The sequence below is a fragment of the Microtus pennsylvanicus genome, chromosome 1 (genome assembly GCF_037038515.1).
Source record: "Microtus pennsylvanicus isolate mMicPen1 chromosome 1, mMicPen1.hap1, whole genome shotgun sequence".
In the NCBI taxonomy this organism is placed as follows: domain Eukaryota; kingdom Metazoa; phylum Chordata; class Mammalia; order Rodentia; family Cricetidae; genus Microtus; species Microtus pennsylvanicus.
In genome coordinates this window covers 86,591,548-86,603,760 of record NC_134579.1, presented here as the reverse complement: position 1 = coordinate 86,603,760, position 12,213 = coordinate 86,591,548, and the positions used below count along the sequence as shown (strand labels likewise).

Sequence of the window (12,213 nt, the reverse complement as noted above, 5' to 3'; positions counted from 1 at the left end):
CCCAGTGGTAGAGCACTTCTGTAACAGGAGGAAGGTCCTGAGTTCAAATCTTGACAGAGAAAGTTAAGAGGTTCATTTAATATGTGCCATTTCAGCTATAAATATACACATATATGCATATATGTATACATACATATAGTTAGCCTTTCTGACTGGTAGAATTTACTCGTGTGTGTGTGTGTGTGTGTGAATAAATTTAAATATCAAAGTAAGGGCAACTGGGTTTTTTGAAACAGAGTCACTTTTTCTTTCATTTTTTTTTGTTTCTTGAGATAGAATTTCTCTGTGTAACAGTCCTGGCTGTCCTGGAACTCACTCTAGACCAGGCTGGCCTCAAACTCACAGAGATCAGCCTGCCTCTGCCTCCTGAGTGCTGGGACTAGAGGCATGCACCACTCTGCCTGGCAAGCTTTGCAGAAGTTTTTTGTAGTATGGCCATTCTCCCTTCCATAATCTTCTGGAAGGTTCTGCTGCAGCAGCATACCCAAGCGCTTGCTGTACCCACACATCGGGAGGAGAGAGTTCAGGCAGTGAAGGTAAGGAAGAAGCCGAGAGGGGAAGGGACGGGAGTGGGGGCTTCCATGTTTCATGAACGCGAGACAGGCACCGCTAGGTTGATACCGCAGGAGTTGTCTGCGAGTGTCCGCGGGCCACTGTCTACTGTGTAAAATGGTACAGGTTGGGCTCCAGATACCCTCCAGCCTCTTCGCCTCTAACACGCTACGGCCTGAGACTAAGGCTGCGCTGTGACGTGCCCTGGCGTCGATGGCCTCCAGTGCAGGGATGTTCTTCCCTTTTGTGGAAAGAGGCTATCTAGTCTGCCTCTGAGCTCTCACTGCCTAGACTGTTTCCTTAGCCAAACCTCGCGCAGGCGAGTCCATAGGCAGCGCCAGGCCCGGTGGGAAACAGACGGGATGGACGGATAACAGCAGCGACTGCTCTAAGAAACCTCCAGGGCAGCTGCTCTCAAGTGGGGCTCGAGACCCCTTTGGCGAACGTCTAGCTCTAAAAATATTTACGTTACGACTCACAACAGTAGCGACACGCTTATGAAGAAGCAATGGAAATGGTTTTATGGTTGGGGTCACCACGACCCGAGGGGCTGTTTTAAAGGGTAGCGGTGTTAGGAAGGTTGAGAGCACTGCTCCAAGGCCTTGCTCTTCCAACCTCTCTGGACACAGTACATAACTAGTCTTTGTGTGCTCTAACTTCATGTTTCAGCTACTTTTAAAAGAGGACATTGAGGCCGGGCGGTGGTGGCGCACGCCTTTAATCTCAGCACTCGGGAGGCAGAGGCGGGTGGATCTCTGTGAGTTTGAGGCCAGCCTGGTCTACAAGAGCTAGTTCCAGGACAGGCTCCAAAGCTACAGAGAAACCCTGTCTCGGAAAAACTAAAAAAAAAAAAAAAAAAAAAAAAAGAGGACATTGAGCCAATAAGCTGGCTCGGTGAGTAAAGGTACGTGCTGCAAAGCCAAGGCCCAAGTTCGATCCCCAGGACCCACACCATAAAAAGAGAGAACTGACTCACACAAAACGACCTCTGATCTGCCTATATGCCATGGAACGCTGGATAGCCCGATCCTATCCTTTTGTTGTTGTTATTGGTTTTCGAGACAGGGTTTCTCTGTAGCTTTGGAGCCTGTCCTGGAACTTGCTCTGTAGACCAGGCTGTTTTGAACTCACAGAGATCTGCCTACCTCTGCTTCCTGAGTGCTAGGATTAAAGGCGTGTGTGACCGCCCGGCCTGACAAGACCCTATCTTTAAAAAAAAAATAAAACAAAAACCAAACAACAAAATAAAAATTAAAGGGTTTTTTGTTGTTTATTTTTGTAATGGAGTCAAAGAATAACGAGTAAAAAAAAAATCTCGCTTTGTTATAACGTCCTTGTTAAAATGTTTCATAGTGTAAGCACACCTTTTGGGGGCAATTAATCGATATCTGCCAAAGTGTTAAATCCAAGCATCCTTTGACTCAGCAATTCTACTTTGAGGTATTTATCCTGAACTTGTACAAATGCCTGAAATACTGTCAGAAACATCAGAAGGTGGCAGACAGTGGGTATCCGCCGTGAAGGAAATGACACTATGGGAGGTCATTTGTATGTCTGATTATTTTAATTTTTAAAAAAAAATTCTAGGTGCTGGTGACACACACCTTTAGTCCCAGCTTTTGGGTAGCAGAGGCAGGCAGATCTGAGTTCAAGGCCAGCCTGGTCTACAGACCGAGTTCCAGGACAGCTAGGGTTACACAGTGTCTTAGTTAGGATTTTATTGCTGGATGGAGATACCAACTTTGGAGCCTGTCCTGGAACTAGCTCTTGTAGACCAGGTTGGCCTCGAATTCACAGAGATCCACCTGCCTCTGCATCCCAAGTGATGGGATTAAAGGCATGCGCCACCACCGCCCGGCCTCCACGGTTATGAAGAAAACATTTAATTGAGGGGGCTTGCTTACAGTTTCAGAGGTTCAGTCCATCATGGGGAAAGCATGGTTGCATGCAGTGAGACACGGTGCTGGAGAAATAGCTGAATGTCCTACATCATGACTCAGAGGCAGCAGGAAGTAAACTGTCACACTTAAGGAAGCTTGAAGAAAAGACCTCAAAGCCTGCCTCCACAGTGACATGCTTCAGTTTGTCCTCCAACATCAAGGTATGGATTAAAGGCGTGTGTCATTCAGGTTCCTCCACTAGCCCACCTTACTCCCACAAGGCCACACCTCCTAATACTGTCACCCCCTGAGAAACCCTGTCTCAAAAAAAAAAAACAAAAAAAAATTTAAAATTTTATGCATATGAGTGTTTTACCTACATGTAAGTCTGCGTACCACATTCCTGCCTGGTGCCTATGAAGGCTAGGAGGGCATCAGATCCCCTGGAACTAGAATTACAGTTGTGGGTGGTTCTTACAGATGCTGGGAATATATAACACCAGTCCTCTGGAAGAGCAGCCAGTTCTTAATGGCTGAGCCATCCCTCCAGTTCCATTACATATCTAATTATACAACTAAAGAGAAAACCAAGTCAGGGCAGAAACAGTTCAGAATTACCTTTAGCTGCAGTGAGTTCAAAGTCAGCTTGGGCGCCGGGCGTTGGTGGCGCACGCCTTTAATCCCAACACTCGGGAGGCAGAGGCAGGCGGATCTCTGTGAGTTCGAGACGAGACCAGCCTGGGTCTACAGAGCTAGTTCCAGGACAGGCTCCAAAACCACAGAGAAACCCTGTCTCGAAAAACTAAAAAAAAAAAAAAAAGTCAGCTTGGGCTACATAGGACCCTGTCTCAAACAAACGAATAAACAAAACATAAATGGGCTGAACCAGTCCAGTTGTTATGATTCCTTCACAGTACCCAATTTCAGTTCCCAGCACCCACATAGCAGCTCACAATCACAGGTAATTTCAGCTCCAGATCTGATGTCCTCTTCTGGTTTTGATGGACACTGAGTGTATGTGGTACATACATGCATGCAGGAAAAGCACCCATACACAGAAAATGTTTTAAATAGGCATGGTGATGCACACCTTTAATCTCAGCACCGGAAAGGCAGAAGTATGAGGATCTCTGAAGCCAGCCTGGTCGGCACAGTGAAACCCTATCTCAAAACAAAAGTATTTCAAAATAAAAAGAAAAAAGTCAAAAAATAAATAAATAAAATAAAATAAAAAGAAAGAAGAAAAAAGCTGGTTGTGATGGCACACACCTTTAATCCCAGCACTTGGGAGGGAAAGGTGGGTGGATCTCTGTGAGTTCAAGGCCAGCCTGGTCTACTGGTTCCAGTTAGTTCCAGTTGAGGCTGTTACACAGAGAAACCCTGTCTGGAAAAACAAAACACAACAACAACAACATAATAATAAAAATTTTGAAACGTATTCTATGGCTTTCCGATTTTTCTTTTGGCACTGGAAATAGCACGTATCTAGGCACGCACCTTCTGTTACAGTCCCAAGCCCTTCCTGCTGCTCTAGGCCTGGACTCCAGTTCCTGCACACCAAGTCCACCATCACTGAGGTGGTCACTCCGCTGCTGTACTGCTTTTCTGTGGCTGTTCAGTAAACTCCACTATTCAGGGACAACTCAGTGACCATGCTGAATGGACGATCTCTCCTTGGCAGAGTGTTGAAGTGTGGTGCAGTGTTGTGTATGGTTGGCATTCCTGTGCCAGTGCTATCCTGAAACTGCATTACTAGAGCACAGCAACATTCTGCCTCTTTCCCGAAGGAAGTAACTTGGCTGAACCCCAGGGAATTTCCCAAAATTGTTAGCACTGCTTTACTTAAGAATATGTAAACGACGCACCTCACTGCTTTGATTACATGGCTATCTGAACTGTTTTGTCTCTTACCACATATTAAGAGGTTCCAAGTATCATAGAAATTGATGTAAACAGGAAAACAAGCTTAAGAAACTTGTTACAGCCCCTTATTTATGAACTTAATTACTGGGCAATGGTTCACTTATCGTTTAGACTAAGCTGTGATGTGTGCAGCTTGCAATAATGCTAATACTGACTTGTGCTTGACCTGGGACAAAATGCTGAGGTTCTTGTCAGGTATGTTGTCTCAGGCAGACCTAGATTTGGGCTTGGCCACATTCTGCAAGCCAGACTGCTATTTCTTCTGCTGTGTGGTTCAGTACACTCACTATAGCATTCTGAGATACGCTTGACTCCTTAAGTACCAAGGAAACTGTTGAATTGAATGGCTGCGATCTAAAGCACACTATCTTCTTCACCACATGCCTTTGGCCCCTGTAGTATAAGCAGCAGTCCCTCTTCCCAAGTAAGTTTTTGGGGTGGGAATGGTGGTAGAAGTAGGGAGTTTCTGCGTAGCACTGATAGTCCTGGAACTCTATGTGCAGACCTGGCTGGCCTCAAATTCAAAGATCCGCTGCCTCTGCTTCCCAGTGCTAGCATTAAAGGTATGCTCCACTGTGCCCAGCCCAAATCTCACCCTAAATGGAGCATACTTTCCAGTAGTTGAGAAGCTGAACAGTTTGAGATCAGCCAAATTCTACAACCCAGAAGCTAGGACGTGAAATTTAGTGTGCCAGTGATTCTCTTGCACTTATTCTGTGTGCTCGCATGAACATCAAGGCACACACCTGAGGATCAATGACCTGCAGGAGGAGTTATGGGGATCAAATTTAAGATGATCAGTAACAGTGACAAATATCATTTTTAAATTACAGAAAACCCACCATGTGTGGTGAACGCATCAGTAATCCCTTGGGAAGCAGAGGCAGGATGCAATCTTCTGCTATACAGTGAGCCCCAGGCAAACCTGGGCTACAAAACCACTTCTTTAAAGACAACTACCAAAACCTGTAAATTTTAGTCTTTTAAGTCTAATTGTGCTGTAACCATCTCAAGCTTGAAAGTAATTCCTGTATCTTTCCAAAACTGTTTACAAAGTTTTATACTGTATTATTTAAGTAATCTCCACTCACTTTCATCAGCTTAAAATTTAAGAGCCAAACACACAGTTCCAGGGGATACTGCTTGGACACTGAGCAGAACTCATTAATTCTCAAATTTAAGAGTTTTTTGTTCTATTTCCTGATGTTAAGATCTGAAGCTGGTTAAGCAAGGCAAACTGTTCCCATTCTTAACATCTTTAAAAGGGTAGCTGTCACGACACACCCACTAAAGTTACAAAGAAGTTTCCTTGAGGCAGAGTTCGCTTTTAAAAGGATCCTTACTAACAACAGATGTCCACAACGGTGGCTCTAAAGCAACAGCACACTCCCATCTAAGTCAGTTACTTGTTCCTAAGTTGGTCATCAAGATCTCTACAGCCTGCTCCAGTCCACACCTTGGGTTAGAGAACGGGATGTGTGATCTTTGAAACCAACTCCACTTTTCAGCAACTTTAAACTAATCTTAACTCAGTATTTTGAAAGATTACGCTTTTTTTATCCATATATATGGGATGTTTGACATAAACCTGTTTTTTCCAGTCTTTTAGCCTATTTATCATTTTAAACTTATTGAGTGCAGGTAAGTGGTGAGAACCTGCCGGAAGCTGGTTCCTTTTCCTGTGTCTGACGGCAAGCACTTTACCCACTGCCATCTTGGCACCAGCCTGTGTTTCTAATGAAAAAAAGCCTAACTACCAGGCACTGTCATAAACAACGTGACAAAGAGCTTAAAGTTTTTAAGTGAAAGTCATTTAACTAATATTTAAAACCTCTGCAATTATTAGTTTATTAGTATCATCCAGGACTCATGTTCAGTATTCCTCCTCAAATTACATTAACAAACGCAAATGTAAAGAACCCAAGTCAAAATTATATAACAAACAGCACTCCATCACAAAAGCGCGTAAAATTACAAGAACGCTATTTTAAAACACTGGCACTTTAAGAGAATGATAATCTCAAAAAACCACAAAATTGCCGAATTGTTCCCTAAACTGCTAAGCAGATTAAACATGACTAATGAATGAGTTTGGGTTTTATAAAGAAATACCAAATGGATTGGACAACTGGTACTAATACGCAGTTTATGGTTTTTTCTTGTCTCCAATTTAATAAAGGGATAAATCACAATATAGGAAAATATACCCTTACTTTAATTTTAAATGTGGCATAATTTTAAGAAAAGCTGGCTCAACTAATTAAAAATACTTTTAAACAGTCAAGTTTCCTGAGCAATCCTGTATTTAGATAGATGGGCAAAGGCATTATAGCCAGTTTTCATCATTGCCTTCATTAGGGCTAATGTCAACAGAGAGTCTTATATGGCAGTCTTGTATTTTAAGCTCACGCTTTTGGGGATACATTCTCAGGTCTTTAATAGGGGAACTGCAGAATGTAACTGCCATTACATAGTAATGGAAGCTAAGAAGAGTCCTCATGTAAGGATTAGAACATACTTTTCTATTCGTCCTTCAAGGACAGACTTTCAGACTGTTTGATCCTAATAATCCTATGGTGTAATAGAACTGATCACTCTCAGCTTTGCACGTGGGTTATGTACTATCTCTTAACTGACTGATCACAATTTTGGAATTAACTATGGACGAAAATGTTACCCCCATCACAATATGCAGGGTGTGTAAATAAAAGCTCTTCTTCCAGCTAACTATATGAAAAGAAACACTGCAATAATTCGTGTGACCCAAAATGGGCAAAAGCAAAAGACTAGCTTCCCCTTGAGAAGAGAATTTTCAGACCTATGAAAAGGACAACAATACTAATAAAAAAAATTGTATTTACTTAGAAGCATTCAGAATGTCAACAAAACAGCTGCAATTTTTTTTGCAATTACAGAGTGGTATTCAGTTAACAGAACAACAATTATCTTCGTATAAGCTGCATCAGAGACAACTGAAGATGAAAAAAAAAACCAAAAACAAAACAAAAAAAAAAAAAAATAACTACCGTCCCCATATATAACTAATTTGTGCTGTGCACCAACAAGAACCTGCTTTAAATTTCCATGCCAATTTACAACCCCCAGACTGTACCAGGCAAGGTTAGTGGCTATTGAAAATACCACTAGGACAGGGCTATCTAAAGACACATTCGGTAGTGTGTTAACTATACAAAAAAAGACACTGTACAGTTTAAAAACAAATCTTACACAGCCTTACATTTCAATTTTTTTCTTTAAAAGGAGTGAGTTGTGTACAGGGGGGTTAAATGCTTTATAGACAAGAAAAAAAACTGCGCTAGAACCAACTTATTCATCATCATCATCTTCTTCCTCATCTTCATCTTCCTCTTCTTCCTCCTCCTCTTCATCCTCTTCGTCTTCCTCATCATCTTCCTCTTCCTTCTTTTTCTTGCTCTTTTCCGCCTTGACCACCCCCTTTTTTGCTGCATCGGGTTTTCCTTTAGCTCTGTAAGCAGCAATATCCTTCCGAAACAAAACGAGGAAACAGAAGACAAAATAAATAACGAAACATGACAAAACCTCAGTCTCTAAAAAACACAAGTAGGCCCACGGCACCTTCCCAAATAATTAAAAATAAACAATTAGCAAGCCACAAGTCACGAGGTGGCAGTCTAATATTTGTATTGTTGTGTCTCACTCGCACCTCATCGTAATTCCAGTTTATGAGAACTAGAAGACCGATCAAAGGGTAATACTGCCACCTTCTGAACACAAAACAGCATTCCACAGGTCCAGTCAGACCCTAATTCATAGTAGACAACGGGGGTGTGTGATAGGATGTAACTCTGCAGTTACATTAACATCTAGAAGTGGATTATTTTCAGAATAACTTAAAAAAAACATACTTGTGTATAGCCTACAGTCATTTACAGTTACTTTGCATAACCTATTTTTATACTGTATGCCTACCTACCCATTTAAAAATCTTCCTCTCCAAAATTAACTACCAAATTTCTCCCAAAAGTTAGAGATAGTAAGAAGTAAAATTAAAACATCTTAAATATATAGCATCAGCTCAAGTTACATTATATGCAATTTTAACAATGTATTGGTCCTTCCTGTTTGAAAAATGGATCTGCAAACAGGAAATTAAGACAAGTTATCAAGTACAATCACCCAACATCTGGCATTCCTTTTCATTCTTGCTCTTTACCTTTTCGTACTTCTCCTTCAGCTTGGCAGCCTTCTTTTCATAGGGCTGCTTGTCATCTGCAGCAGTGTTGTTCCACATCTCTCCCAGTTTCTTTGCAACATCACCAATGGATAAGCCAGGGTGTTCTCCTTTGATTTTGGGGCGATACTCAGAACAGAACAAGAAGAAGGCAGAACTAAAACCAGAAATTAAATTTTAGGATTTTATAAAACCAAACGCTGTCAAATTTTTACTGTTTTGCAATATAAGCACTTACTACTCTCATGTGCTGATGAATTAGTTTTAAGTAATTTCTAATGACAAAAAAGGGACAAAAAAAAATCACAGTAAGTGGTATCCTGTGCAAAGGAGTCAAGTATATTAATTTAGATGCCCTGGCTAATATTTTTAGCCAGTATGAGTTACAATTTTGACAACTTAAGTACATAACCTGAGCCATTCTCAGCCAAGAAACCAAACAGCGGACACTCAAGGTGGATAATTTATACCTACCATGAAACTCCTCAAAATAAAGCTGTACTTACGGAGGCCTCTTGGGTGCATTGGGGTCCTTGAACTTCTTTTTGGTCTCCCCTTTGGGGGGGATGTAGGTTTTCATTTCTCTTTCATAACGAGCCTTGTCAGCCTTGGCCATGTCTTCAAATTTCCCCTTTTCTTTAGCAGACATGGTCTAGAAAAGTTAATTGTAAGCTTAACATATAAATATTTAATAGTCACACACTATGACCACAGGCAGCAGCAGTCCTCCATCCTAATTTGAAAGAACTGGCTGTCAGTGTCTAAATCCCTCTTACCTTCCACCTTTCTGAGCACTTCTTGGAGAACTCTGAGAAGTTGACAGAAGCATCCGGATGTTTCTTCTTGTGTTCCTCCCGGCAGGTTTGCACAAAGAATGCATACGAGGACATTTTGCCTCTCGGCTTCTTAGGATCTCCTTTGCCCATGTTTAGTTGATTTTCTAAAAGAAAGCATTTGGTGTTAGTAACGACATTATGAAATTGACAAGCTGCAAACTACTTGGGGTGGCAAGACAAACCAAAGTTGGTGTTATTTAACCCAGCGGTGACGACAATCTCCCATGAAAAGCAGACAGAGCATTGCAAACGCTAACCAATTCCTAGAAGTGGCTAAGCCACAGAATGAAAAGACAGGACACAGGAAAAAAAACACAAACAAAACGGTCCCCAAGTCTGATCCCAACGTGTGGGCAGATACTCAAGCACTCGCTATCTGTGTCTGAATGACTGCCCAACCGGTTATCAAAACCATTTTTAAAACTAAAAAAAAAAAAATTTAAGCCAACAAAACCCAAACGTCTCAAAAAGAAAACGCACCCTGTCCATGAGTGAATTTTGCAGCGTCCAAGGAACGGTCTGTAGACCTTAGAGAATTACAGGCCTAGAAAAGCCCAAGGGGGGCAAAAACCCAAACCACAACAATAAGTGCCCCTCGCGCAGGCCAAGTTTACCCCGCTCAGAACACCCCGGCTCCGCATCAAACTTTGCTCGGGAGGGCGGAGACGGCGCTGGGACGGGGCCGGGAGAGGCCGCCGTTTCCTATCGCTTTGGCCCCGAGATGCGTTTCTGCTCTGACTAAACACGTCCGGTCTGAAGTTTCTCCGAGTAAACAAGGATGAGGGACAAAAGCCACTCCTGCCGCCACCCCCCTCTCGCTGCCAAGGGGGTGTCTGGGTTGCTTGGCTTTTTTTTTTTGGTGATTGTTTTTTTTTTTTAAACCGAGCCCGTGGAAAGTTGGGGTGCCCCGGCGCGCGCGGGAGGCCTCCCCCGCCCTCGGAACTTGGCCCAAGGCTGAGGGCCGCCACGTGCGCCCGGAAGGCCGCAGGCTCGCGCCGCCGCCCCCATTTTGTCGGCCGCGGCGCAGGGAGAAGCCCCGCTCGAAATGGGGGCTGGCTCCGCCCGCGGCCGCCAGGGCCGGCGCACGGAATGGCCGCTGCGCGTCTTCCCCGCCTGCGCCGCCGCCGCCGCGAGGGCGAGCGCGAATATGGCTCCTTCCCTTTGTGTGCGCGCGCGTGTATGTGTGTGTCTGTGTGTGTGCGTGTGTGAGTGTGAGGAGACTGAGGCGCGCGGCGGGCGGGGCGCTGGCGCACTCGCCATGGCGGCGGGGGAGGGGCGGGGGCGCGCGGCTCCCCTCCCCCCCGCGGCCCCCGCGCCGTCTCCCTCCGCGCGCCCCGCCGCCCCCGCACGGAGAACGCGGGGTTGTGAGGAGCGAGAGAGAAGGGAGAGAGCGAGCGAGAAGAGGGGGGGGAGAGAAAAAAAAAAGTTGCCTCAGAACTGCTGCGCCCAGCTTCCCCCGCCCGCACGCCCGCCTTGTTTTCTCTCCAGCCAGCAGCGCCGGGCCGAGTCAGCCATGTTCCAGCAAGCGCAGCGGCGCCGCTTCCCCCCCTGCCGCCCGCTCGCCCGCCGCCGCGCCCGGCCCAAGCCGCCCCGCACGACTGCCCCCGGCCCACCCGCGCCGCCCTAGCCCGCAGCGGCGCCCCGCCCGCCGCCCCGCGTTCCCCGCCGCGGCCGCCCATGCAGCCGGGAAGCGCCGCCGCTGCCCGCTCCGCGCACGCCGCCAGCCTGCCTGCCCGGAACGTTCGGCCCCGGGGGCCGCGAACACGTTTTTTTTTTTTAAAAAAAATATTTTACAAAAAAATCTGAAACAAAAAAAAATTTAAAAAAAATTTTTTTTTTTGCGCCAGTGAAGCACGGACGCCACCGCGGGTGGGAAGTGGCGGCCGCCTGAGGCCCGCGGGAAGGCTCGGCGCGGGGCAGCGTTCGCGGCGCCCGGCGGAGCCTCGCTCCGTGCGCAGTTCCCCCCACGGTCCCCCCTCATTTGCCTTTGTGTGGAGCCTGACCCGCCGGCTCCGGGCCGCGGGGATCCGGCCGCCGTGCGGGCGACGAGGCTGCCCGAGGCGCTCTCGCCGCCGCTCGCCGTCCCGCACTCACCGTCCGCGAGGCACAGAGTCGCCCAGTGCCCGTCCGGCTCTCGCTTGCCCCGGCGCTGTCTCTATGGAGCTCAATGTACTGCAATGGCTGTGAGAGCGGGAGCCAGACGCAGCCTCCTCACTCTCTCCGCTCTGTAACATTACTCTCCAGCCAGCGCGCCTCCTATTGGCTACCGCCAACTCACGGGGCTCGCTCATTGGCCCGTTCCCTCCCATTGTCCTGACCAGAGCCCGCGCGCCATTGGTCGGTTCCGGGGACACGTCACCGAGGATTGAAACAGCGCGCAAATCTGAACGTGTGTGTGTGCGCCGGGCCGAGAGGCTGAGGCGGGAGAGGCAGCGGCAGCGGCAGCAGCTGCTACGGGAAAGCCGAGCTCTATGGTGTCTGTGTGCCTGCGTCGGCCCCGAGCCGGCCCCACGCCCGAGCCGCGGCGCGCGCGCCCAAGGCCTGGCTTCGCCGCAGCGACCGCTGCGTCCTCGGGCCCGGGCGGCTCCCGCAGGCCCGCCCCCCCCTCCCGCTCCCCGCTCCCGCCCCGAGCCGTTGAGACGCGCGGCCCTGGCCGGCGGAAGCCTCCCCGAGTGGAGCAACCCGGACGTGGGGGGCTCTGCGAGCCTGGGGACGGCCGTGCTGCCGCAGCCCACCACGGGACACCCCGCACCGGGGTCTCACGGCGTCGGGCCCACCCTGCCCGGAGGCCTAGTCTGCACCTCCAAGT

The 12,213-nt window shown here is 47.0% G+C and overlaps 1 protein-coding gene across 4 annotated transcripts; it reads right to left on the bottom strand.

The window, feature by feature from the left end:
* Positions 1-6,178: 6,178 nt before the first annotated feature.
* On the bottom strand, positions 6,179-11,634 carry Hmgb1 (high mobility group box 1). Of its 4 annotated transcripts, none has more exons than XM_075971780.1 (5): positions 11,499-11,634; positions 9,345-9,508; positions 9,075-9,220; positions 8,551-8,725; positions 6,179-7,859 (listed from the first exon to the last, which is right to left on the bottom strand). In XM_075971780.1, the coding sequence occupies exons 2-5, from the start codon at positions 9,492-9,494 to the stop codon at positions 7,683-7,685; spliced, it is 648 nt and encodes a 215-aa protein (XP_075827895.1). In that variant the 5' UTR covers positions 9,495-9,508; positions 11,499-11,634; the 3' UTR covers positions 6,179-7,682. The 4 variants fall into 4 exon arrangements, with proteins under 4 accessions (XP_075827895.1, XP_075827921.1, XP_075827904.1 ...); XM_075971806.1 differs by having other exon boundaries at positions 11,390-11,615; XM_075971789.1 differs by lacking the exon at positions 11,499-11,634 and adding an exon at positions 9,885-10,418.
* Between the last annotated feature and the right edge of the window lie 579 nt (positions 11,635-12,213).

Coding starts and splice junctions, on each gene's coding strand:
- Hmgb1 (XM_075971780.1), bottom strand. CDS start 9,494: ATGGGCAAAGGAGATCCTAAGAAGCCGAGAGGCAAAATGTCCTCGTAT. Junction 9,221..9,344: donor AGTGCTCAGAAAGGTGGAAG/GTAAGAGGGATT, acceptor TAACTTTTCTAG/ACCATGTCTGCTAAAGAAAA. Junction 7,860..8,550: donor TGAAGGAGAAGTACGAAAAG/GTAAAGAGCAAG, acceptor TTGTTTCGGAAG/GATATTGCTGCTTACAGAGC.